The sequence below is a fragment of the Panthera pardus genome, unplaced genomic scaffold (genome assembly GCF_024362965.1).
Source record: "Panthera pardus isolate Hobbes unplaced genomic scaffold, ASM2436296v1 HiC_scaffold_16, whole genome shotgun sequence".
In the NCBI taxonomy this organism is placed as follows: Eukaryota; Metazoa; Chordata; class Mammalia; order Carnivora; family Felidae; genus Panthera; species Panthera pardus.
Genome location: NW_026526721.1, coordinates 11,345,305 through 11,372,996, shown reverse-complemented (window position 1 = coordinate 11,372,996; position 27,692 = coordinate 11,345,305). Strand labels below are relative to the sequence as shown.

Below are 27,692 nucleotides of genomic sequence, written 5' to 3'. Positions count from 1 at the left end.
CAGATGAACACGTGGGGGCTTGCAAATGAGAGGCTGCCGTCGTGGGCAGATTCCCTGTAAAAATAAAAGCTTTAGCCCTTCAGCCAAGGGCATGAAGTCTATCAGAGCACAAGGAAAGGGAAATTTGATCTGCGTTCTACAAGTAACCCAGATGTATCCCTCTTAATAAATTGGCAGATGGGAGGGCAGAGTTAAGGTGGAGGAAGCTTTCTTATCTCTTAGCTTCATTTTCTTATTTTGGGAATAGGTAATATATTCACATGGCTGAAAATTCAAAAGTGAGGGTCACCTGGCCGGCTCAGTCAGTGGAGCATGTGACTCTCAATCTCGGGGTTGTGGGTTTGAGCCCCAAGGTAGGCGTAGAGATTACTTAAAAATAAAATGTTGAAAAAGTAATAAAAAAATAAGTAAAATGCAGCAGTGAGCAAAAGGGGATGCAAAATGTCTCCCGCCCACCCCATCCTCAAAAGCAACCGCTTTTTTTCTTTTTTTTAATGCTTATTTATTTTTGAGAGAGAGCGTGAGCAGGGGAGAGGCAGAGAGAGGGAGACACAGAACCCGAAGCAGGCCCCAGGTTCTGAGCTGTCAGCACAGAGTCCGATGTGGGGCTCGAACCCACGGACTATGAGATCATGATCTGAGTTGAAGTCGGGCACTTAACTGACTGAGCCGCCCACGTGCTCCAAAAGCAACTGCTTTTACCAGAGTCTTGCTTTCTAGAGATACAGCGCGTGTGTGCATGCACGTGTGCACACGGGTAAACCAGTTTGAGTTCTCTGTTGCCATTGGTGTAGTTGCGTGGTCATAGCACTGCTCAAGATTCTCAACTAGACTCTTCCATCTCACAGAGTGAGTCAGAAATTGTAGGTCTCAGCTCACCACCTTTATTATCCGTTCCTCCATGTCATAGGCTATCCCTTTCCGACAGCACCCAGCATGTAAACACTCAGTAAACGGGTCTTGTGTTGAATCAGATGGAAGCGAAGGAGAAAAGAATGGCACTGGGAATGGCTGTAGCCGTCACGGAGGCCTGACGGTCTTTGAAAACAATGTCAAGTTGAGACTCTTTATGTCCTGTAAATATTACAGTATGTTATCTTGTATCGTCCAGAAGAATGAGGCGTGAGGGTAAATAGGGACTTACCACTAACTAGCTTATGACGCCAAAACTCACTTAACTTTTCTGGGCCTCACTTTCTTTATCTGGGAAATGGGAGAAGTATTAGGATTCTCCCTTCCGGCATTGTGCAGATACATACACGTAACCTGCCCAGTGCAGGACGTGACTCAGCAAAAGCACCAGTAAGCGTGGCCTGCTGTGATTAGTAGTGTTTTATGATTGTTACTACTTTCATTCCTGTGAAATCCGTATGTCATGTTGGCATTTGCCATAATCTCTACATTACCTGAAATTAACACATCAGAGCCGGCGCTGCCCGAGCAAGGGTTCTAGCTAGGACATACCACATCACACGGAATTGCGATCCGCCCAGCCCAGCCCATGCAGAAACACTCCAGGCTTTGCTGACCAATGACTGCCACAATTTGAATTTGAGCTACGGGGTTTTCGTTGCATAATCTAGTAAGTAAGTGAGAGATTCTACTGTGTTAATGCCCCTTGGTTTGCAGTTTTCTATAAACTGTACAAGTGCTCTGTTGCATAGCAAAAACTTCATCACGAAGGATCATGAACCTCTTAAACATTTTGATGTAATTATTTTCTTACTAGGCACGTGGGAAAAAGCGCCAGATAGGCTGGTTCCCCGCTAATTATGTAAAACTTTTAAGCCCTGGGACGAGCAAAATCACTCCAACGGAGCCACCGAAGCCGACGGCGTTACCGGCAGGTAGGTGGTTTACGATCTCTATTTGGAAGATGGCCTGCGGGTCACGTTGGTCTTTCCAGTCGGTTTTCTCCTGAAGTATCTTAGATTGTTTCTCACATCTGCTGTAAGCACTTCCTGTGCTTGCCGGGACTGATACCCAACTAATGTGATCTGGAATATGTTTTTCAAAAGGACCAAGTATCTAAGCAGCTTTGCTGTCCTGGGTACAACAGGGCCCTTGTTGGAACCCTCTTCCTAAAGCAGCCATGAATGCTGCAGCATTAAAGCCAGATTTTTCTCTTGATTTCCTTCCAACTATTTAATTTGGGATTTGGGCGAGGGGGTGAGGGGACAAAAGGGAGCTCCTAAACATAAATGGCTGGGGTCTAAATAGGTCAGGAGATAGAGCTGGAGGCCACGGGGTTCTGTTGGTTGCAATATGCTGTTCACTGAAGACTAAAATAACTCCCCTGTGACATTTCCTGTGAACAGAGGGGCTTCGCTTACTGGGCAGGATGTTGCACACACTCTCCTAAAGGACTCAAAAGAACAGAGGGCACTGCGGCTGAGCCGGTTGGCTATTTTCTGCCCGAAGAGACCAAATTAGATGCTTTGGTAATATTTGAGGCGGGTGAGGTCAGGGGAGCAGGATTCTGCCTTAGGTCTTTAAAGCTACCAGTTCTTGGGTGGCATTTGTGGAAAATGCAGAATTTTCATTCGTGTCCTTGCCATACATCCCGGTGAAATCAGATTCACACTTGGCAGCCTTTGCAAGAAACGAAAGGATTGGCAAACCGGGACTGTGCCCAGCCCCAGCTGGGCCTCTCTGCCTGAGCTGTGGCCTCGTGTGGGCGGAGGGGTGTGGTGCCAGCTGGATCCCCCCACCCTCCCCGCCTTGGGAGGATGCCTGGCAGTTCCCTCTCATCAGGTTGGTTGAAACCCACAGAAAGGATTTGCTGAAGCGATTCAGTTAGCTGGAGAATTTGAAAAACCTACACCCATATACAGGTTGGTTAAGAAAGATTAATTAGGGGCACGACCTCACCGTATGGTCTTAACTAAAGTGTGATAATGCCAGGAAACGAAGGCAGTTTAACCTCCCATAGGTTGGAGGGAAAAAGAGACAAGAAAAATTATTCTTGAATGTGGAAATTTCTCCTCTGAGACAAAAGTTTGAGACACAAAGATAGAGCAGAATAAAACACGGATTTTTACTGTTCAGGAAGATTTGGGTTTGCGGGGAGATCAGATGATAATTACCTTCCACCTTAAAAAGACAAAAGAAGAAGCAAGAAAGGAAGCAGAGAACTGTAGCAAAGTCCCCGGGATGCACGGGATGCACGGCTGACCCGGCTTCCAGAGTCAGCATTTTTAAGGAGTTCCCCTCCGCTCAAATAGAAATGATTCCATGAGCGTTCAGTCATCAGTGTAAATTTTCTGCTGACAAGTCCACATGAGAAAGAGGAAGGGTTTATACAAACTAAAGACTCTATGTGAAATTTTGCTGTCGTCTTGGTTTTTAACCCATCTTCCTCTGCTGCCCTCGCTCTGCCCTGTCCCGAAAGAACAGCACTAACACGTGGGCATATCTGATGACCCCAAGTGGCCCCTTCCGCGTGCCTCTCGGCCGGGCAGCTCTCACCTGACCCTGTGTCTTCCGCAGTGTGCCAGGTGATCGGCATGTACGACTACATCGCCCAGAACGACGATGAACTGGCCTTCAACAAGGGCCAGATCATCAACGTCCTCAACAAGGAGGACCCCGACTGGTGGAAAGGAGAAGTCAATGGACAAGTGGGGCTCTTCCCCTCCAACTACGTGAAGCTGACCACAGACATGGACCCAAGCCAGCAATGTAAGTGCCTGAGCGGCTCCGTTGTCTCTCCTGTCTGGTTCCTTATGGTAAAACATGCAGCATTGCTCTGATTCTGCCGAGCTTTGTTTGCAGAACGTAAAGCTAGACCATTGCTGCATTCGCAACAGTCTCTTTGAAGACCTTCTGTAATGCAAGACTTTTATCTTGTGGGGTTGTTTTCTTTTCTTTTGTTTTTTTTTTTTCATTCCTTCTGTAGCATGTCCCCTCCCTCCCCTCCCCCCTTTTTCCTTTTTTTTTTTTTTTTTTTTTGATCATTTTGGCACCATGCTGTTGACATGCCTGACTCATTTTCCTAGCTTGAATTTTGCTCATTGTTTTGTTTTGCTTATGTGTTGTTTTCCTCCTTTTTCTAGGAATCATATGTTGTCCATCCCCCCCTCAGGCTTGAAAGTCCTCAAAGAGACCCACTATCCCATATCACTGCCCAGAGGGATGATGGGAGATGCAGCCTTGATCATGTGACTTCCAGCATGATCACCTACTGCCTTCTGAGTAGAAGAACTCACTGCAGAGCAGTTTACCTCATTTTACCTTAGTTGCACGTGATGACAATGTCGAGTTATGACTTGCAGAGATAGAAGCAAACCTTACAAAATTACACAGGGTAGTGGGTCCTTTTGTGGCTTTCCTAGTGACTCGAATTGACTTCCCCCCCACCTTTGCACAGGTGCTTTCGATAGTTTTAAAAGTGTTTTTAAAGATATATTTTAGCCTTTTAATAAAAATCAATAAATTACTCCTTTGCCATTTTGGTTTTGCAAAAAGACCCACTATCAAGGAATTCTGCGTGTGCTATGGAAAAAAAAAAATGTTCCAAATGTCCATAAATCTGAGACTTGATGTATTTTCTTTGTTCATTTTGTCCAGTGTTACCAACGACATTGTGTAGTTTGGGTTTCCCCCGCCCCCTGCTGTGGAAGCAGAGGAATTCAGTGTATCTGTTTTAAAGCCGTGTAGAACGACCCCAATTAAACGGAAGGTGTTTGGCGCTTGTTCGTGTGTATCAGATGTACCCTGCCGAGCATGTAATAATACATCCTGTACATAAGAACTTAGTTCTTCCCATGGCGAAAGCTACCACCTTGTACGATGCTCTAATCATATTGCATTAATCTGATTTTGCACAGTGACCTTGTAGCCACAGGAGAAAGCACCTGTGTTTTTTTGTTCGGTCTCAGATTTATCTGGTTGAGTTGGTGTTTTCTGTTTGGGGTTTTTAATCTTGCGTGTTTTCATACCGTAAAATCAGTAGACGACGCCGCTGAGGTTGTCACGATCAACAGTATCTACAATCTCTCCTTAGTCTCTGTTACATGAAGTTTTTATTCCAGTTACTTTTCACGGAATGACCGATTTTGAACACGTAATTTTCTTGACCAGAAAGAATGTATAGAAGTCTCCCTGCAATTAATTTCCAATGTTTACATTTTTTTTAACTAGACTGTGGGATTTCTGCAGATTAATACGAAATGGAGCTCATGGTCCGTGTATGTGTTAGATGTGTTGTAGCTGAAGCCATGTGTGTCTTTTAAACACTAGTTGGAAGCTCTCAATAAAAATGCCCGCTGCTGACAGCACAGGACACCGGGTGGGGGGAGCCTCAGCACAGTCTCGCGGTTCCACTAATGCCTTTGTAACCTGAAGTCACCTTCTGTTTTCACGCCTCCCTCGGGGGCGTCTGTGCAGAGCCCCTCCCGCACTCACACGGCGCGGAGAATGGGGGCTGCTTCCCCTCGTTCCCTTGCGCTCCAGTATTTTCATGGATATGAATGTAAGATATATAAATACATAAACCTGCGGCTTTAACAACTGTAATACCACCTTTTGGATTAGTTACGTGTATAGAGAATTAAATTCTTCATACAAAAGTTAGACGGAAATGTCTCTGTGTTTTGATGTTGGAACCTGGCAGTGGTGACGGGGAACCAGACAGACTAGATGGCAGCCGGGGCCAGCTGCCCACGTGTCCATGGGGACGCTTGGGCTTTGAGATGCAGACGCCATCCGCTCCTCACGGAGTCTTCTTTGACCGCCCCCCCCCCCCCGCCCCCACCTTGCTATCCGCTCCTCCCTGATCAAGGAGTAGAGGATGGCCCCTTACAAGACGGGTTTTGAAGACTAGAACTACCGCGCAGCTGAGCGGTTAACTGTCTCTTCGGGCTTTTGGCGCACGTCCTTGATACATTGACAGGTGTGTGACTGGACTCAGGGTACAAAACATTTCTCTGAAAGATGTATCGTAATAAGTGTCTGATGAACATCCAGAGAACGTGTGGGTGGAGATGGAAACTTTCACGGCTTCCATACTGCTCCCCGCCATCCGTTTCTGCCTCGCACACGCCAGTCTTGTCGCCCTTGCAGAAGTAAACCAGTGTATGTGTTGAAGAAACTTTGCTCTGATGACCATGCACTTGCTTCCGATCATGAACTTCACTTAGCGACCCTCCTCGGCCCTTCATTTGAACAATGGTTTCTGTTTTGCGGGGGAGGGATCCATCACGTGTCCGGCATCCTACGGGACTCTGGGGAGAGTGTGCTGCTCAGTCACTACTGGAGACAGGGTCCCTGTCCTCATGGAGTCTGTGCTCTAATGGGAAGAACCAGCAGAAAACCAAACTACCACAGTACATGTAAATATATGTGGGCTGTGTGTGATAAGGTGATAAGTCCTGTGCTGGAAGTATGGTTGCAAGGCACCACTGAGCAGGACATCCAGTTGGGGCGGGCAGGGCGGCAGCAGGGAGAGGGTCAGAGAACCCTCCCAGCAGGAAGTGATATTTAACCTGAGACCTGAAAGAACTAGGGGCCAGATGAAGCCGGAAAGAGAAGTGGCTGTTCTAGGCACAGATGTCAGGACGTGCAAAGGCCAGGAGGTGGGTGGAGAGATCTCTGTCCCTGCCCCCGACTTGTGGAGCAAGGATCAAGACAGCAAGCCCCATCTCTTGCCCAGGACCCCTTCCCCCATATAAGCCAATGTTTCTCCTCCAGCCTTGAGTTTGGTTGAAGCGACACATTGTCAAGGTGGGTACTGCTGTGCACTCTGTAACTCTCTCTACAATCCCCTCTCTATAGATCATTCCTCCAGGCTCCCTTCTGGTCTGTGAACGGACACAGGTTGTTCCCCAGGACATGCTCTTTCCCCCTCAAACCATTTGGTTTGCATTTGATTATAGAGTGTCCATCTGATCCACTTCTCAACCAGGGGGAATGCTACCGGCATCTAGTGGGTGCAGACCAGGGATGCTGTGAACTGCACTGCAGGGCACAGGACCACCCCCACCACGGAGAATTATCCGGACTCAGATGTCACCAGTACCAAGGTTGAGAAACCCCAGTCCCACCCACTGGCCACCGTGGTTAATGTTCACCTGGTTGTTCACGGCTAACATAGGTGCCTTGCTGGCAGTCGCTGCTTTTGTTCCGTAACTACTGTTGAGTAAACTTAATCACGTAGTAAGTTCATGCTCTGTATCTGTGGCGTAAAAAGTGTCCCAGAATCTTGGTTCTATATTTTAGACTCGATCGTACTCTTCTTGGCTATTCCCCATTGTATGCAGTTTGGTACTAAAGTACTTTTAGTCCTGTTCTCAGAAAATCTGCTTAACAGGAAGTTGAATAGGAGAGAAAAAGCATCTTTTAATTAAGTTAGCAAAGTGATGCTAGGTATCTCCTTTGGCCCCAGAGTTTAAAGATGTCAGATTTTTTTTTTTTTTTTTAGTCGTTTAACAAAAACAGCTGGTCATTAAATCATTTAATTTCATAATTGGTGCCAATTTGTCATGTGAATGTATCTGCCACTGATCTGTGGGTACAGCGCCATATGGACAAGACGTGTACAAATGAGATCACCCTCCTTTTGCAGTTTTGAGCTGCCTTCCTAAGGCCAGCTGCCTCTCTGCACTGCAGAACAGGGCCCAGAGAGCTGCAGAGAGGGAACAGAGTGGCGGCCAGCGGGCCAGAGCCTGGACTGCCTCTGCGTAAAAAGGGTGTCCTGGAGAAGCTGATGTAAAGGAAGGATTCTTCCCTTTGTAAAGTAAAAAATATTACACCGTTACACACATGGCAGAAACTGGTGTTTGCCCTGTTTCTGGAAGGGAACTGGGCAGATCCAGACTCCCATAAGCAGATGGCAACTGGCCCTCTCTCTATGCCTTCTTTGATCCCATCCGAAGAAAACCCTGGTAATACCAGCTTAAGAAAACCCTCTCAGTAGTAGGTTAAAACATGGAATCACCAATATTCCCACCTCTCACCTATAAAACCGCAATTTCTGTTGCTCAATATGCTATATGCCCACCTTGGCACATAGTAGGTTAAGTACTCAGAAATGCCTGTTTGAACGAGTGGGTTGAGCCATTAATACACGAGGAAGAGGCACTGGGGGTTCCATTCCAGGCACATCACATCACCCCCCAAGAGGATACCGAGGTACATTTGCAGGCCCCTTTCCTTGAGCTGTGAGTTTCCCAACAGCAACTGTGTTCTTGGGAGGGGCTGCTCCTGGGGTCTGTTGCTCATCTGGTCCGTGAAGGAGGCCAAGGACCAGAGATGCCAGGGTGTGGCAACCTTCCTCTGGGCCAGGTCTACCCCTGGCATGGGGTCGGGGAGGCAGCCACCCAGATCGCAGTTGGGGAACGGGCCCAACAAATCACAGCCCTGCTTCCTGGCAAATTGAAAATTAATTCCTGAGAGTGAATATTCATTTTTTTCTTCTAGCAAAAGTATACGTTAATCCTATTCATTTCTTTTAGTTCCAAAACACCCAAGAGAATTTTTATGAAAAACTACATTGACTGCCAGTGGTCCCAAAATGCACAGGAAAAAAAAAAAAAAAAAACAAAAAACAACAACCCAAGTCTTCAAAATGTCTGATATTTTGGATCTGGTGGGATAGGGGAACATAATAAGGTCAAAGATCACGATAGCTGTATGTGAATATTTCACTATTTCACTTCGGCCAGAATTCTCTTGGGCTTTTCTTTAAGAAAATTCCGCACACAAAAAGCCAGGTTTCCAGAATGTTTCCTGGTGTGTAGTTATTCCATCTCAAAGGGTTCCATTGCCACTCGGGGGAAAGTTCTTTTTTTTTTTTTTTTTTTACTATCTTTTAAAGTTTATTTTGAGAGAAAGAGAGTGCATGGGAAGGACAGAGAGAGGGATAGAGAATCCCAAGCAGGCTCTGCACTGTCAGTGTGGAGCCCAGTATGGGGCTCGAGCTAACTGTGAGATCATGACCTGAGCCAAAATCAAGAGTCAGATGCTTAACTGACTGTGCCAACCAGGCGCCCCAAGGAAATTCTTTAAAAACTCCCTGGGCATTTTAATTTTTATTATTTTTTAAATGTTTATTTTGAGAGAGAAAGAGAGATCACAAACAGGGGAGGAGCAGGGAGAGAGAGAGAGGGAGAGAGAAAATCCCAAGAAGGATCTACACTGTCAGGGCTTGGGGCTCCATCTCAAGAGCCGGGAGACCGTGACCTGGCTTGAAATCAAGAGCCCCATGTTTAACTGAGCCACCCAGATGCCCCTCCCCGGTCATTTTTAAATGATAGGATTTGATTCACAAAAAAATTAAAAGGTTTTGTTTGTCAAAAGTGAAAATCAGCTACAAAATTATACCAGGGCAACTTTCTGTTAAACACACACTACCTCTCAGAAACTACCAGGTTATTGTTTTACGTTGTCAACAGGCTGTGTGTGTGTGTGTGTGTGTGTGTGTGTGTGTGCGCGCGCGCGCGCCTCCGTCTTTAGCTTGGTAATATTGGGTGGGGTGGTGAAAACAGACCCATCACGCTATAGAAGATTCTGGCTGAGGCGGACCGCTGCGGTTCCCACATCTGCCCCGCACCTGAGGTCAGGGTGATGTTGCAAGCCTCGAAAGAGGAAGTGTCCCCTTGACTCTGCCCGTCGTTTTTTAAAGTTGGGCAGATCCTCCTCTTCGTGTAGTTGCTCCCGAGTGACCTACAAGGGGCAAAAGCACTTTATCTAACGTTTTTCATCAAGGAGCCAGTTTTCACTCCATTGAACGACTTGATTCCCCTGGTTTCTTCCCCTTCTCCGTCCTGTGCTGCCCCCTCCCTTCTTGGTCCCCTGTCACACACACTCGAGCTCAACGGGTCCACCCGCCGCACTCCAGGCCCCACCAGGAAAGTGGGGGGAGGTCTAGGGGCGGGAGGGGTGGGCGCACGCGCGCATGTGCATGCAGAGAGATGCCACCCACCTACCCACCCCCACCCCCCCCTTCCCCCCTCCCCGCCCCCGCTCCCCGATCGGTCCACGAAATCCAGATCAGGGAGAGCCGTGCGCACTAGCCCTGGCTGTGAGCTGAGAGCGTGACGTGCTCAGAGGCCCCTCCCCCTCTCCCTGGCTAGTCCTTTGACCTTGTGCCACGTGAGAACAGCAGCACCTCAGCACCTGCCGCCTCCCATAACCACGACTGTGTGGAAAGGTGGAGACCAGGTTCCTCTTCCGTGTGCGGTTCACTCATAGCTGGGGGGGCGGAGGAGCTGTTGCCCGATGCCGGCACCTTGTGGCACCTTCTCAGTGCTCAGGCTCAGGACGCAGCCGCCTCCTCAACCCTTCTAGTCCTGCTCACCCCCACTGCAGGATCTTCCAAAGACACAGGCTTGCCAGAGACGCCCGTGCCCAGTGCCACCCCAAGAACGGTTGCCGTAGCGTCTCCGTTTCCATGGCTGGCCTCTGCCAGAAAAACATGGCGCCAAAGATACTAACACGGCCTGTCTACAAGTTCAGGGTAATATTTCATTCCATTTCTCTTAAAGTTTTGGAGTGTTTTATTTTCCTGTAGGCAGATAGTGGCGATGGAGGAGTCCCACGTAACGGTACCCTGGGCTTTTATAGAGGCCAGGAAGGGATACAGGGTGGTGGTTCGGGACATGGGTTCAAATCCCAGCTCTCCCACTTCCTAATTGTGTGACTGTGGCCAAGTGACTTAACCCCTTTGTGCTATAGTTTCCTCATTTACATATGGAGGGATAATAATTGTACCCAGCAGGCAGTAAGCCCCCCCACAGACAATAGCCTTCTTGTCGTTCTTACAGGAGAGAAAAGGCATTTGCACCTGGTCCTGGGCGTGAAGGAATCCATTTAACTGGCTTCCTCCTTTCTTGCAATAAACCGAGACAGAAGGTTGTGTGCATTTTAAGACTTTACAGAAAGCAGTGCTTTTGTAGATAAGGGATTTTGCAGAGAGAAGATTGGACAGCTTCCTTAAAACCTTCAGCCATCTCATTCATTTGTGCACAAATCGGGGTCCCCTGTTCCCCAGTAGTGGGAGGCCCACCTGTGTTGGAGTAAGCACCTTCCTCATGCTCCCTCAATGTGCGGTGACACCCAGCCCCGTCAGCGGACGCTTGGCAAATGGGAGAAGTTGCCCTGTGTTTCAACGCGGCTGGCGTCAGGGAGGCCGACAGAGCAAATGGAATGTGCGAGGCTTCTAAATGTCACGTCCGTGGACCCAGTTGGCAGGCCCGTGCAGCGCCCCACAATAAACCTGTCACACATGCATTGAGTCACTGGATCCCTTATTTCTCATCTCTGCATTCTGTGGCCTTGTGTTCTCTCACCAGCAAAGAAAGACTGGAATGTTTGGCCCCCAGACGTGCCAGGAGCTCGTTCTTTTTGTTCTTTGTGTTTTGTTTTTAAGCAACCGTACAGCTTGGATAAGGGACATGTGTCACAAGGGTGGGGGGCACCCCAAAGCGCCGTCTCCAGCACACTTAAAGACTGGGAGATGAGTTCTCTCCTGCCCCGTCGTGGACACCCGGACATGCCTCTCAGCATCCACGGCTTTGGGTCTTGGATGCGTCTGGTCTGTTTGCCAAGCCTCCGGCAGGGTTTGAACCCTATGATCTGTCCCAGCAGAGAAGTGGAAGCCAGGATGACCCTCTCCTCTGTGGGGCATTACCTTGTCCTTCTCAGGCCGCTGTGGGAAGACCCCCACATCTGAGTCCTCAGTACGACCCTCCAGTGTCACGGGCTCCCTCGTGGTAGGAGCCCTCACCCCATCCTCAAGGGACAGAAGTAATCTGCCAGTCCTCTCCCCTCCCTCCCCTGCCCCTCCCCTCCACCCTGCTGTGTCAACAGCTCCTGGGAGACCAGGAGGGGTCCAGCCTGCCTGCATTTCCTGGCAAGCACCTCCTCTCCTGCACTCCCGGAGAGGAGAGTCGTGGCCAAGGAACACGGGGCCAGGTGACAGGGCTGTGCTCAGTGAGACACAGACCGGGCGCCTGCTCTCATGGAGCTTGTAGGAGCCAGAGGAGAACACCAGCTCACAAATAAGTCATTTCAGCTGCTGCTGGATGAAATGGGCCAGGATGTGACTGAGGGCCAGGGCTATCGCAGATGGGATGGCCCAGGAAGGCCTCTGTGGAGAGGTGGAGGTCTGACTGCAGAGGAGTTGGCAGGCAAAGGTCAGGGAGAAACGTGTTTCAAGCCTGAGGGATAGCAAGCGCAAAGGCCCTGAGGGTGACCAAGTTTCTCCAGTCGTTGCATGAAGACCGTAGCCTTCTCTTTTTTTTTAAGTTTATTTATTTATTTTGAGGGGGGGAGGGGGGAAGGTTGGGGCAGAGAGAGACAAGCCCACACCATTAGCACGGAGCCCGATGCAAGGCTTGAACCCACAAACCGTGAGATCATGACCTGAGCCCAAACCAAGAGTCAGTCGCTTAACCGACTGAGCCATCCAGGCGCCCCAGGACCATCAGCCTTCTAACCCGTCCCTGCTCCGGTCTCACTGTTTTCCAGCCTCTTCTCCACCCCGTGGGCAGAGAGCTATTTTAAAAATGGAAGTTGCAATCTGCTAACAATCATCCAGGGCTTCCCAGTGATAATGGCCCAAATCTCGCAGCTGGGCCTCAAGGCCCTGCCTGATCTGCTCCCTTCTCCGGCCCATCCGGCCGGACCCCTCTCTTCCCTTCTCCTCATGGAGAGCTCCTTGTGCTTCGTCTTTAGCACAGCTCAGTCATCGCTTGCTCAGGGAAGCCTTCCCTGATCGGCGCCTTCCTTTCTGAGCTGCTGGTGGAACCCATAGACGGCTGCCGTCATCCAAACACCTTCCAGGTTTCTAACACCAAAAGGTGTGGCAGGTGCAGGGCACATGGGCCTCCAGCTTGCAGGAGGGGACCCTGATGCTTGAAGAGGGGAAGCCCTGGGCTGAGCCCCTTCCAGAGCTAGTCGTTACCATCCCGATCTCACATTCTCTCTGCCCCCTTTTGAGTAACCGTGAGGACCCTCCACAGCGGTCCAGGCTTCTGTTGCTGCGGTGGGTTTCCAAGACGCCCTCTTGAAAACCCTCTCCTCTGACCTCCAAACCACTTGATGGAAGTGCCCACCTGCATCACTGGTCCGCACATGCTGGGTGTGAACCGGGGAGGAAATGAGCAGTGTGGACAGCGTGGACACGGGCCCTTTCCCCACCTAGAGATCCCATCCCTCAACCTGCCAGAGTGTCATCGGTCTGGGATCCGTGGACACCCGTTGTCCGGCCCCACTCTTGCTTGTCTCGTCCTACCCGACCTGCACCTCCCTGCTATCACCACAGTCTCCTCCCCGCCTTACAGCCCGTCCCCCCCCCGCCCCCCCGCCTCCCTGTCTTCTCCACCTTGGTCCTCCCATCTTCCCCCTCCTCCTCTCCTTGCTGCCCAGCCCAGCTCCACCGACTCGCCGTGACTCAGCTCTTTGCTGAGCTGCTAGTAACTCATCATACGTGAAGATGAGTGGATTTTAAGACTCAGACACACGCACAGACACACAGATACTCATCTCCCGCCCAAGACCGTGAGCTCCCTGGGGGGCAAGGCCGGATCCCACAAAGACCCACACAGGAACAGCACTTACAAGTAGCGATGGTACCTCCCCTTGTACGATTGATTATTGTGCGACGCCCCATCTCCCCGGTAGCTCATGAACCAGAGGACAGCGCCTGCCTTGCACCCTTGCATGTCGTGACCGCCCATGGCGGTCGTTCAGGAGCCCTGTGTGGACGGTCTCGCTCCTTCCTCCCCATCTAGGCTGCAAGGAAAGGACACATCGGTGCTCAGTCTCTGCGCTGCATGTGACCTCGAACCCTGCACAAAGCTGTGTTTGGGAAGCCACCATGGCTTAAAAGATAAATTCACGTGAGAAGACCCTGGGACTGGAAATGAGCTTAGTAGTCAAAAGAATTGTCATTCATCATTCTTATAACCGCCCTAACTACCATATATTTATGCGTGTATTTGGTTTTCTGTCTCCCCCACTAGAATGGAAGCTCCATGAAAGCAGGGACCTGAGCGCAGCTATGCAGTTGCTGGAAATGAGCAGGAAATGTCCCGGGCTCAGGTTGTCTCTTGTGTCCCACCGGGGTCAGTTTGCCAAGTTAGGAGAGACCGCAGGGGACCGGGCTATGCTTAGACCCTCGAGAAGAAAGTTCCACTGGGACGAGGAGGATGCCTGCCCCTCTGGACCGCCAGAGCTGGGTCCCGGGACTGGCCAGCCAAGGGTCACTGTCAGAGGAGACACAGCCGCCTTGACCCAGCCTGGCTACCGCCGGCCCAACAGCCTCGGGCGCCACGGACCAGACCATCTTCACAGCCAGGTCTTTTGGGAACGCGTTGGGAGAGGAACGGGGACTGGCCACCCTCGGGCCTACTCTTTGGTTTTCTTGTGGGTCTCCATCTCCCAAGACAGCAAGAGCGGAGGGCTTATTCCTGATAGCAGAAGTCACCGTGCACCTGTGGACTCCGCTGTCCCATCGATACAAGGAGGCCGATGAGCAGAGTGACCTTTTTGAGCTCTAGGCCTAGCATTGGGGGTCAGGTGGTGGCAGTGTGACCTCCAGGGACACAGCGTCAGAGGCCTGTCTGAGCTCCAGGTCATGGACAGAGGGACGGCATTCTGGGTTACAACCATAGTTCCCTTTGGACAAGTCGCTTGAGGGACCCACCTGGGTCTGGAATCGGTTCAACAATTGTGACGCTCTTGTGCTACATGAGCCTGGACAGATCTAGTTTCTGAATTTTGCTCCCTTTTCGCACCAGGTGTCTTGATTTCGGGGCTCCCTCTGATGGAGTGGTCCTCACTCTGGGCTGCACGTAGGAGCCTCCTGGAAGCTTCCACATGTTACAGAGGCCCGGGCGGAACCCCGGCCAGGTGGATTTGATTGGTCCAGGCTACCGCAGGGACACCGGGCCTTCTAAATCTCCTTAGGTGATTCTAAACATGCGGCCATTCTCAGGGGCCACAGCCCTCACCCAGCCTCCGTGAAGCTGCCACCGCGATCCTTCCGAAACACGGCCCGGACCTTTCCCAGCTCTGCAACCAAGACAAAAATGTAGACGTCTCACTCTGCTGTTCAAACTCCTTGACTGTACCTCCCCCCCCTCCCCGGCCGAACTGTGTCCCCCTCCCCCACCAGATTGAAACGTTGAAGCCCTTCCCCCCAGTACCTCAGAATATGACTGTTTCTGGAGCTGGGGCCTTAAAGAGGTCATTAAGTTAAGATGAGGCCATCAGGGTGGGCCCTACCTCCAATGTGAAGAGGACATTTGGACGCAAAGAGTCACCAGCAATGATTTTGTAACAGAAGAAAGGCCATGTGAGGATGCAGGGACAAGATGGCCACCTGCCCGCTAAGGAGAAAGACCTTAGAAGAAATCAGACCTGCTGGTACCTTGATCTTGGACTTGCTGCCTCCGGCGCTGTGAGACTCCATTTCTCACGTGTGAGCCGCGTGGTCTGTGGGACGTGGTTACAGCAGCGTTAGCTGACTAATACGTCACCTTCCCAGCAAGGCAGGAGGCATGGTGGTTCAGAAGAGTAACTCCGGGGTAGGACCCCCTCTGCCATTGATTAACGGAGGCTTTGGCAAGTCACTTAACTTCTCTGTGCCTCAGTTTCCCTGTCTGTTCAATGGGAGAATAGGCGTAGTAGCTGCCACACAGGATTGTCGGTGAGGACTCTGTGAGTTCACCTACATACAGCGCCTGGAACCGTGTGGCTCATGCGAGCATGCAGTGTTGACTTTCTTTACTCCCTGTTACCCCAGCATCTGCTTTCCCTCCTCACTGCTTTCTCTCTATTCCCCTTTTCTCCAACCACTTCCTCTACTTGGATCCCTCGCTACGTCCCCACCCGAAACTGCCATGTGCCTGATGGAGTCCAAGCCAAATCCCTGCTTCTCTGGAAGATATTCCCAGGTCCCTCTAGTCAAACCTACTGCCTCTCATTCCAATAAACATGTGTCTGTACTTCTAACACCCCAGCCTGCTTTGTGTACCCGAAGGATTTACTTGCGGCCGCTGCTGAGGGTCCCTGAGATACCGCAGGGTGGTGGGTATTGAAAGCAGAGGCTCAGCAAGAAAGGAAAGCAAGGGTGGTAACATCAGTGGGGCCAGGAATGAGCGAACGAGTGCACACCGTGGGATGCTCGACGCCGCACCAGGGATCCCAGCATCCGTTATAAAGCCATGAACGCCATGCCTTTAGTTAAAAGTGACCTATGGCAAATTAAGAGAGAACCTATCCCTGAGAGTAATTTGATTTTTGCAAATTCTCAATAGTCATTAAACTGCCTGGCACCCCATGTAGACTGGATTCCCCTTCTTAGAAGAATTGTTATTCTTCTGGAAGCCACCTTGACCCTTTGAAGCTACGGGGTTAATGCTGAGTGTGGCTGAATGGAAGCCCCCAGAGGGACCCAGCCTAATGGGTCTAGCGAGTTCCCCCAGAGGGACCCAGCCGAATGGGTCTAGCGAGTTCCCCCAGAAGGACCCAGCCTAATGGGTCTAGCGAGTTCCCCCAGAGGGACCCAGCCTAATGGGTCTAGTGAGTTCCCCCAGACAGGCCGGAGAGGGCTGCCTGGGTTCAGCCGGACATAAGGCATTGGGGGGTCTTTGGTGCCATCAGGTGACATTCCCCCTCCCCCCCACTACAGGTCCCCATGCCCATCCAGCTCCTCTAAACCCCCATAAGAATCCAGTCTTAAGGACTTCAACGCTGAGGTCTCAGGGACGGGCAGCTTGCAGTGACGCCCTTTGTGAGTTTCCTGTGCTTTGGCCAGAACCAGAGTCTAGGTGGGATGCCCGAGCCTCTGGTAGACCAGGGCTCCCCAAGGACAAGGACCCAGCCCGCCTCATTCACCACCAAGTCCCAGCTCCAAGCACAGCTGCACAGGGGGAGCGCACAAGTTCACAGCTTAGAGAATGGGATTGTGGGGGGAGAGGGGGGGAGGAGGGAGTGCTCTGGCCGGAGAACCTTCTTTATGTCGTATCCATTGCAGCCTTTCCTACATGACAAGCCATCCCACATGTGCCATTCTGTCCAGGAGGTCGAAGGCAACACAATCAGACTCATTTTCCCAGAAAAATCCAGTGTAGCCTGGCAGGAGCCACGAGAGCCACGAGGCCCCTGTTCCCTCCATTGAGGCCCGCCCTGGAGAAGGCTTCGGTGTAGACAGGAGCTCCAGCTCCAACAGGCATCCCGGTGAGCGAGGCCATTTAGCCGGAGAATTTGGGCAGAATGTCCCCACAGACACTGGTATATCCTTTCTCTTAAAGGTGAAAAACCATTGCCTGAGTTTCCATATTGTGGGATTTCTCACCTGGCCCCTCTGGCATTATGCCTTCTGTGATGTCATGTACTACCCACCTTATTGCCTTCCCGCTTCCCGCCTTATCTCCCATAGTGTCCCTGCACCTACTTGGCATACTGGCCCCACACCCCCAACATAATGGCCCCATCTTCCCTGATGCAGAACCCCACCCCCCCCCACCCCCCCCCCCCCCCCACACACAAGTAGGACCTCCTCGCAGAGCCTTCCTCCCTCGGGACAAGGAGCATGTACTTCTGAGCCCTGCAGACTCTACTATCCTCGCAGACCTGCAGGAACGTTCTCCGCTGCTTGCTATTTCAAATTTAATTTCCATGTTCGCGTCTCCCTCCCAGCTGTGAGTTTCCTTGAGGACAAGGGCATTATCTTGCTCATTCCTGTGTCTCTTGGGCTTCGTAGGAACTTAATAAATATTTATTGACCATCTTAGAGTATATTTTGGCCCTTTCATAACAGGAACGAGGCCTGTTTATTTGGTTTATCCAGTGGCCGGCTTGCTGTGGGGGCTGGTTTGGTTTTTAAAATCATGGGCCTTGTTGAGAACGGAAGGAGAAGGGTTGGGAATGAGAGGGGCGACGCCCCGGTTGTACCCTAAGTACTTCTGTATCCTTTGAACTGTTTACACCCAGCATGTGTTTATGTACTAGTTTTGTAATAAAGCAATTTATTTAGATTATGCTGTTCCTATGAACGTTGTCCCATTGAGGTGACAAGATGACCTTTTTGGGTAAGATTTTCCCACATTCTCTCCAGTGCCCCAGACTCAACTACTCTCAAAGGGGTCTCACGGCTACTCTCCACTTTGTGAATGTGTCTAACTACGCAAAATTACAAGGGACAGCACAGAGATTGGGAATTTTATGTGGGCTGTAATTAGGGATCGGTTTTAAGTGCCCAGAGTCGCTTGCAATATTATTTCAGCTGTGAGTGGATTATAGTTCGTTTTAAGAATCCCTTCATCACACCGAGATGTCCGTGAAAAGTTATTTGCTCTGCTTTATTCTCTCATTTTTCCCCGGGAAAGGGAGCCAGAAAATCATGTTTATCCTGGTTCCCAAAGGAGAGAAGAACCACGTCCCTCCACCCTTAAAGAAAACTCTCTTATTTGCAATGTCTTTTCCATTTACCCCGCTCTGAATAATGGAGTTTTTAAACTCGTTTGTTTTTCTAAATATTAAATTTTCAAAGGAAGGATATTTTTTAGCTCAAAGTACCTATTTCCAGCCTGTAATGGTCTTCTTGGTCTGGCATCCAGCAGCAAGAACTTTTAAAACAGCATCGTGTGGGTCGGTTCAGTAGCTAAAAAGACCATTCAAAGCCAACACTGTTGGCATACAATGCTGAGACGAATCTCCCCACAAAATCTTTGCTTTTTGTTGTACACTGGGGCCTGGAGAGGCCATCTGAGCCAGTCCCCTGCCTCCAGGCAGGCTGGTAGGTGGACGGCGTGGGGTGGAATTTGTGGCGGCAAGCAACCCAGAGTCACATGGCACCTGTCAGCTGGGTCAGCTCTGACATGGGTCCTCTGGGTGGATGGACGGGAATGCTGGAGCTGCCCGGAGCAGGAGGCCGTGCAACCTCCTCGTGCCCCCCCTTCCATGTGCAACAGACCCCCCAATTCACCCCAAACTGGCCCCGGGAACCAGGGATTCTTGGACTAATAGCCTAAGTCCACTCTAGACCTTTTGCTGTTGTTCGGGCTCCGGGCTTCTTCAAAGCCGTACCACGTAGGGGAGCCAGGGGGCTCAGTCGGTTAAGAGTCGGGACCTTGACTTCAGCTCAGGTCAAGATCTCACAGTTCGTGAGTTCGAGCCCCGCGTGAGGCTTTGTACTGACAACGCGGAGCCTGCTTGGGATTCTCTCTCTCCCCTCCTCTCTCTGCCCCTCCCTGACTTGCGCGCTCGCTCTCTGTCTCTCAAAATAAATAAATAAACTTAAAACAGCAACAACGACAACCATACCATGTAAAACTTGAAGACTCAGAACTTCTGAAATCCAAAGCAAGCCATTTCCTGTTAATGTTTCTTCCCGGGTCCTTGTTTCTGGGGCCAGAGTTCATAGCATCCATCATGTTCTCCAAGGGAAATTGTGACTGAAAGGGATGTTCAGAGGATGGGGGCAACCAGTGTCCCCCTGATGTCCTAGCCCGATGTTTGTATCCCTGCAAACACCACTGCACGGTGTGGGATGCGTCTAACAACTGCAGCTCTAAACAATATCCTAATATCCCCACAGCAAGGAAGGTCCTGGGCACCTGGGTGGCTCGGGTTAAGCATCTGAATTCGGCTCAGGTCACGATCTCACGGTTTGTGGGTTTGAGCCCCGCGTCAGGCTCTGGGCTGACGGCTCGGAGCCCGGAGCCTGCTTCAGATGCCGTGTCTCCCTCTCTCTCTGCCCGCCCCCCGCTCACGTTCTGTATCTCTCGCTCAAAAGTAAACACACATTAAAAAAATTTTTTTTAAAAAGAAAGGAATGTCCTGAAAATTCTAGGGGAGACCCTGCTCCGTGAGAGTTCCTACAAGTCCCTGTAATGTAAGGTCTGCATTCTGCTCTGTAATAAGAACAAGCCTTCCTCTCTCCTGGGCTCTTTGACTCATTGACAGGACAGTTTGGTGAGAATAGGTGACAAGTGAGATGTTTCCTCCCAAACTGAAGAGTGTTTCCCAGGTGGCTTTCTTAATGAAAGCCCAAGGACTTGGTGGCTGTCACTCCACCACTCAAAAGCCGAAGCTCCCACAGGGGCTCGGCAGAGGCGGGCAGAACTGAACAGAGCGAGCCATCAGGACTTGCTTCCTTCCTGAGAGCTCGCTGACGGAGCAGTTGTTCTAATGAAGCACAGCCAACGCCCCAACCCACAAAGAACAGCTGCACCAAGCTGGTGGCTGAGCGGAGGGCCCAAGTTCCAGATTCATCTGCAGACCTGCATGGTGGTTCGTGCCCAGCTCACAGATCTGTGGGTTTATAGTTTGGCCACATTGCAGTGGCTTTGAATGAGGTCGTGGGGATGGGCGTGGAGAATATTAACATAAGGATGGCTCGTCCCTGCTGCTTTCCCAGCTCCCATCTGCCTGCCCATCCTCAAATTGTCCTGTCCCAGGAAGAGAATCTAAAGCATTCTAGAAAGAGCATTTGGCCAGGGGAGGGTACAAGACTGAGGACTAGAAGGACCCAGATGTGGAGCTCAGCTCTGGCACAGGAAAACGTTTGCTAAGAAGTCAGTGATATCATTCACCTCAGAGGGATCATCCTATTTGCGGAATCTTCCAGCATATAGACTAGGTCATGAGCCCAAGTCTAGGGGGAAGACTTTCTGGGGGGGGGGGGAAGATGGAAACTCCGAGGAATTCCTGATAGTCCAGAGCAAGCTTCTCAAACTTTAGTTTGCCTTAAAAAAATCACCTGGAGAGCTTGTTAAATCAGGTTCCTGGGCCCCAAATCTAGGTAGTCTATTCTGCAGAGGCCTGGTAATTTGCATTTCTAACAAGTTCCCTGGTGTGGCTCATGCTGCTGGTCCGGGGACCACACTTTGAGAACCACTGGTGGCTGGCAGGATGTTTCATATTGTGCTCCATCGCGCCCCCTTGTGGGGGGGAAATGGTATGAGAAAAGCAACGGAATAGGACCCCCTGCCCGCATTCCCGCCTACATCCAGGACACCTTTCAGTCTATTTTACAAATCTGGTTTTGTGTGTGTGTGTGTGTGTGTGTGTGTGTGTGTGTGTGTGTGATAAATGAAGAACCCCTCATAAAAAGGAGAGGAGAGACCACGGGCCTGGAACAGGTGGGCCCAGGCCTGTATGAAGGGCACCCCCAAGAAAGGGGGCTTCCCACCCCCCGTTCCAGCGTGCCGTGTCATGAGGCAGCCTTCGCTGATAAGCAGAGAACGTTCAAAGCCAACAAAACCCTAAATAGCCAACCAGGTGAGCAGAGGCAAGGGCAGGCACCAGCTTCCGTGCGTGTCCCATCTCAGGTCAACCGAGCCCGTTCCCTCGGGCACCTGGGGCCCCGGATGTGCCCAGCTGTCTGCAGCTGGGGCAGTTTCCCTGTCTATCTTGGGGCTTAATGCCTCTACAGGCACACGGCAGCAGCCTGGCTCATGGACTTTACCTGGCACTGTCTGAACGCTCTCCACATCTCTCTGCCCTGTGCCCAGGCCCAGCAGGAGCCTCAGCACAGCCACCTGAGCCTCGGAGAGCCAACCTCAGGACAAGCTGATGCCCTCCTGTAGCTGGGACCCAACGACAGTAACAGTTGGGCGGGGACCCAACAACAGTAGCCTGGTAGAGCCCAGGTTCTGGCGTCAAAGCGTCAGGCTCGAGTCTCGGCCACTGCAAAGCTAAGAGATTTGGGGTGAGGCAACCCGTCAGAAGCTCCGTTTCCTTGTCTGTAAAATGGTGACGCTTCCGGAGCCTCTGTGGGCTTTGAGCAGACCTGCCAGCGTAGAGCTCCTTGTGGAGCACCTGGCGTGGGGTGAGCCCTCAGGAAATACCAGCCAATTACTCCTTAGTCTTCTCTGGACATTATCGTGTCAGCGGTTTGGACGAAGGGGTGCGCTGCCTGGGTCATTTCGCTAGGCTGCCACAACAAAGGCCACACACGGGGTGGCTCAAAACAACAGAAATTTATTCTCCCACAGTTTTGGAGAAAAGTCCAAAAGCAAAGTGTTGGCAGAGACATGTCCCTCTGGAGGCCTTGGGGGAGATTCTTTCCGTGCCTTCCTCTTTGCTTCCAATGGCGGCTGGCAATCCTTGGCGTTCCTTGGCTTGCACCTGCCTCTGTCCTTGCCTCTGTCGTCACATGACCTTCTTTCTGACCGTCTCTGTATGTCTTCCTATAAGGACACCAGTCACATGGGATTAGAGCCCACGCTAACTGAGTATGACTTCATCTCAATTTGACTCTATCTCCAGAAGCCCGATTTCTGGTCACAGTCACAGTCACAGGAACCAAGGTCATAGGTATAGGTCACAGGAACCAAGGGTTCCGAGGAACAGGAACCAAGTCACAGCAACCTAAGGTCACAGCCACAGGAACCAAGAGTTAGAACTGGAATGTGAGGGCGTCTGGGTGGCTCAGTCGGTTGAGCGTCCGATTTCGGCTCAGGTCATGATCTCGCGGTTCGAGCCCCGCATCGGGCTCTGTGCTAATGGCTCAGAGCCTGGAGCCTGCTTCGGATTCTGTGTCTCCTTCTCTCTCTGCCCCTCTCCTGCCCGTGCTCTGTCTCTCTCTCTCTCTCTCTCTCTCAAAAATAAACATTAAAAAAATTATATCTATAAAAAAAGAACTTGATTGTGTATTATTAGGGAACGTGATCGAACCTGTAACACTGCCCAACTCCAGTGAGGCCACAGGGACCAGCAGGCACGAGGCCCCAGGTTCTTCGCTGTGAGGCTGTCTGAGCTTCCCTAGACTTGCACTAAAATGTCCCAATGGTTGTGTTTTCCAGGGTGTTCAGACTTACACCTCTTGGATATGCTGACCCCCACTGAAAGAAAGCGGCAAGGATACATCCATGAGCTCATCGTGACAGAGGAGAACTATGTGAATGACCTCCAGCTGGTCACCGAGGTAATGGCAGCCATGGGTGCCGGTGGGGGCCGGGGATACTGGCAGAGGTTGGGGAGAAGGGGGACCTCAGTTAAGGAGGGCTGCACCCTGATTCTCAGCCTGAGAGGTTTTCTGATGAGTGGGGAGCATCTGGATGGCAAATCACACAGGAGATTTCTACCCAAGAGAAGATGGTCGAACTCTTATCCGTGGCCCTCTGAGTCATCCCCGTAGAGGGATCACTCATGTCAGGGGATGAATGAGTCCGTGAGGAGGTGCGTGGAAGGAGACATGTGGGCTGGGGACTGGGAGTCTAGACTCTCCTCGGAGAAGTGGGTGCTTAGCCACCAACTAGTTAATGCCATAGAGCAGGCCACGTGGTCTCCCAGGCCTCAGGGTTGGCATCTGAAAATGGCAGCCATCCAGCCAATTATCTCGAGTCCTTCCTGGTGGTACATATTACCTCTGAGGAAAATCTGTTGCTGAGAGTGAAGATGTTTCCTCCCAGGTCCCCGTGCACTGCCCTGTCCCAGAGGATGCCTTGTTTTGTCTCTCCTCCTGGGTGGCTGTTGAAAGGCCTGGGCCACTTGGTCCCAGAAGGCTGAGGAGAGGCAGAGTTGGGAACCCCTGGTTTTGAAGAAGACTTGTTTATGCTCATGGGAAGTTGCCATGTTAGCAACAGGGGTTTGCAGAGCTGAATGGCAGGATCACTCTACAGTTTGAAAAACATTGTAATAGTTTTGAAACTCCTGCTCCCCCACTGCCCCTCACCTAACAGTTGTGCAACTATCTCCTTGGACAGCCTTAACCAGGAACGTCACCACCCGTTGCCCAGTGTTGAATGGGTACAGGAGGCGGGATGGGTTACTGGTCCAGGAGGCACATTCATGCATAGGAAGTCATGGTGCATACTTAGGAAAAGTGCCCCTTCCTCAAGACACTTGACTGTCACTAAATATGCAATCTAGGATGTCTAAGATGTGAATGTCACCCCCTTAGATGTGGCACTTTGGCGTAGTGGTCTGGTACATGCTGGGTTCAATGTCAGCTCAAGGACTCATGAAGAATAGGGCTCCCAGGGAACAGCCTGAGCCCAGCCACATTTATTTCAAAGATGGGACAGGCTGTCCCATCTCTAAAGACCCTTCAGAAGAACGCCCTGCCCTCCAGTAGGAGACGATGACCTCTTTGCAGGCAGGGGCTAGCCACGTGGGGCTGGGCGGAGAGCTGTGATTTACCCTGAGTCACCCAACCACGCAGAGCTTGGATCCTGGGCAGGCTCATTTCTTTCCCGGAGCCGCAGCCGGCCCCTGTACCAGCCCGGCCCAGGCCAAGGGCCCAGCGGCAGAAGACATCACCCCGGCTGCTGGTTTGCTCCCTGCTTCCTCGGGCGGCTCCCCTCCGGGTGCCCGAGGCTTGTCTATGCAGCAGACGCTGCAGGGGAGCCTGAAGGAGCCGCCCACACCCACGTGCATCCTGAAGCCCCCCACTTTTCCCGCCATGCCCACCCTCCACCGTGGGCAGGTAAGAGTGTGCGTGACTTTCGACAGGCCTCCGGGCTTTATCCTGGTGGAGTTAAGGCCCGTCCTCTAGAGTTCAGCCACCCTTCCCTGTAAAACAGTGCAGAGACCTGATGGGGAACTGCCCCCCCCCCCCACCCCCGACAACCGCTCGGGTAGAGTGGGGGAGGGGCGTCTGCTGCAGAAGCTGCGGGAAGCTTCTGGGCCTCCCCACAAAGCTGCAGACGGCCCGGTCCTCTCCATGCTCTGCAGAGACCTGTGTGCGTGTGTGTGTTTCAGGTGTAAGCTAACCGTTTGCTTTCTGAACTGCTTCGTTTTCTGCACCTGTAGATCTTTCAGAAACCCCTGATGGAGTCTGAGCTGCTGACAGAGAAAGAGGGTGCTATGATTTTTGTTAACTGGAAGGAGCTGATTATGTGTAATATCAAACTACTGAAGTAAGCCTCTCTCCCCTAACCCCGGCCTTGCTTCGTCCCCTCGGCTCTCACACACTAGCACCTCCGCGTGGCTTTGTCCGTGTGTCCCCCGTGCATGCCGCCCCGTGTTTCTTTCTGCCTCTTTTGCTCATTTCCACCCATAAGCACCACGATTCCTTTTCGCCCCCCACCCCATGCTTCCCGCACACACACCCCCAGTTTGTCATCGCACAGAGTAAATTGCCCAGTTCCTGCTTTCACTGTGGGTCTAGAGTTTCCGGAGCGAGGCCAGTCCTGGCTGCCGATCGCTGACCGGCTCCCTCCCGGGGCGTGGGGTGGCTCCCCACATGCCCGCCCGCAGGTCCGGGTCCCGTGGGCGAATACTGTTCTCTTGGGACATTCTTGGCTCCTGGGGGCGGAGAACGGTGGGTACCATTTGCTGCCCGTGGTCAGCATTTCCTCAGGTTAACGCTCTGAGAAGCTAGCCTGGAACCCCTTAAATTTTATTCCCATTTTGGTTTTTCAGAGGCAGCTTCAGGGCCAGGGAGGAAGCGCTGGGTCAAGAGACCTGTCAAGGTCTTGACCAAGTCAAGAGACCTGGGTTTGGAGCCCAACTCACTGCCCATCCTCTTTGAGCCTCGGGTTCCCCATCTGTAAACTGAGGGGGTTGGATTATGTCATCACAAAGGTCCCTTCTAGAAAGACCCCACCCCACCCCACCCCGAGGGGCCTGGGTGGCTCAGTCAGTTGAGTGACATCGGCTCAGGTCACAGTCTCATAGTTTGTGAGTTTGAGTGCCACATCAGGCTCCCTGCTGTCCACAGGAATCCCCCTTTGGATGCTCTGTCCCCGTCTCTCTGCCCCTCCTCCTGTCTCTGCTCTCTCTCTCTTTCTCAAAAATAAATAAATATTTAAGATAATAATAATAATAAAAGAATACCCCAAATCTGTGCCCAGCAGGCCATACTTTGGAACAACACTTGCTAAGAACACAGAATAGGCCTGTGGCGATCCAGCGGGCTGGGGGGGAAGGGCCGCCCCCCACGGGGGCCCCAGGTTGAAGCGCAGCCCCGGGAACCTGGAATCCATTCCCAATCTTCACGTTCCCGTAACTGGGAAGCAGCTATTTCCTAAATGTGATCCCTCATTCTTGTAAAGTAATTCCACGCCCCTCCCCTCCCCCCCCCCACTTTCTTGAGTGTGTGTTTGGGAGTGGTGGGGGGATGGGGAGAGAAGTGGGTAGAAATAAAAACATGACATCTGCTCTCTCTGTGCTCTGGAAAACAAATAATCAGAGATGACCCCCAGGGGTGCTTTGAGAAAGTGTTTCCATTATCCTCCTTGAGGAGGGTGCTGTAGAAGTTTCTGAATGTAGATACGGGTCGGATGCTTAGGCCAACATCTTGTTCTTGCTCTCCTGGCTGTGTCTTTGGGCAAGTCACTTACATTCTCTTGGCCTCGGTGTCCTCATCTGTAAAATGGGGATAATAATGGTACCTACCACGTAGGGCGGCTATTAGGGGGTCTTTAGATGAAAGTGCCTGCCTGTCTTCAGTGTTGGGCTCAGCCCCCTTGCCTTGGAGCCAATGGGGCTAGTTAACCCCTGAACCTACAGGAGCTGAACCTGAAGGGTTGGAGACAAGTTGTTTCAAAATAGCCACAAGTTTTCTGTTGAAAATATACCTACAAGTAATTTTTATTTAAGTTTACTTATTTATTTTAGACAGAGAGAGACAGAGAGACAGAGAACAAGCAGGGGAGGGGCAGAGAGAAAGGGTGAGAGAATCCCAAGCAGGGTCCACGCAGAGCCTGATGTGGGGCTCGAACTCATGAACCATGAGATCCTGACCTGAGCCAAATTCAAGAGTTGGATGCTCACCCGACTGAGCCACCCAGGCGCCTTTGAAAATATACCTACAAGTTAAAACCTCTTTCCTTGGGCAGCAATCAGTGGGCGGGGGGGAGGTGGGAGATGCATCTCACGTCCCCAAGGGCCCTTGCCCCCCAAGTCACCCTCCCTCCTGTCCTGTCAGGGAAACAGCAGCCCCTTCCTTGAGCTCTGTCACGGCCAGCCCCTTCCTCCCGTTAGCGCTGACGTGCTCCCCAGCCCCGGAGGTGGGAAGCGAGAGTGCTTACAGCTGGGAAAGCCAGGCTCAGAGAGGTCCAGTGACTTGAAGTCACACAGAAGGCAAGCCTGTGTCCCAGGCTGCTCTGTGGATGACCTACTGGAGGTTCCACCCCATCCTGCAACCGATGGAAAGAACGTGGAGCCAGGAGGTGAATGTCCTAAGTTGTGTCTGGCCCCCAGCGCCTTCTAACTTGTTCTGGGCAGTTTCCTTGGGCAGACCCCTCTCGACCCCTTGTCTTGGGACCTGTCAACTTGCAGGTGTGGTGCCTGCCTGGTCGGGCATGCAGGGTTATCCTGAGGAGCGAGGAGGTGAGCCGTACCACTGGCACACTGTCAATCATGTCAAACATGCCTGCACAGCACCGTCTTCCTGCCATCACGGTGTCCCTGTGTTCTGTCCCCTTCCTCCGATGACCTGATCAGTTAGCTTGGGTGAACTAATGTTTTTATATCCTAGATAAAATATTTAATAGGAGCCTTCTGGGGATCTGATTTCTTTCTTTTTTTTTTTCCCTTTTCTATGTCACTATGAAAAATTCTAAACAGAAAAATGAAAAGAAGTATAAGGTGAACGCCCATATTGTGGATTGTATAGTGAACATCTTGCTACATTCCTTTGCTGCATAGATTGACTTCTCCTGCAAAGGATTAACCCCAATGATAGGGGGATTTGGGGGCCCCTGCAGGCTATAAGAGGAAAGCTTTTTTGGATAAAGAGACTGTAAGGCAGCAATCCCTGCAAGGCCACATATCTGCCACTCCCGATCCAA

General features: G+C 51.5%; 1 protein-coding gene across 6 annotated transcripts in view; it reads left to right on the top strand.

The window, feature by feature from the left end:
* ITSN1 (intersectin 1) overlaps window positions 1-27,692 on the top strand; it is a 219,024-nt gene that overhangs the window by 166,487 nt on the left and 24,845 nt on the right. For 4 of the 6 annotated variants that reach the window (XM_019420251.2, XM_019420249.2, XM_019420250.2 and 1 more), the window contains 4 exons: window positions 1,730-1,847; window positions 3,490-3,681; window positions 22,758-22,879; window positions 24,709-24,815. In XM_019420251.2, the coding sequence (XP_019275796.1) occupies window positions 1,730-1,847; window positions 3,490-3,681; window positions 22,758-22,879; window positions 24,709-24,815 (539 nt within the window). Of the gene's footprint in view, window positions 1-1,729; window positions 1,848-3,489; window positions 3,682-4,055; window positions 5,575-13,964; window positions 14,080-22,757; window positions 22,880-24,708; window positions 24,816-27,692 lie in introns of those variants that run through there. The other 2 variants (XM_019420253.2, XM_019420252.2) reach the window with 2 other exon arrangements.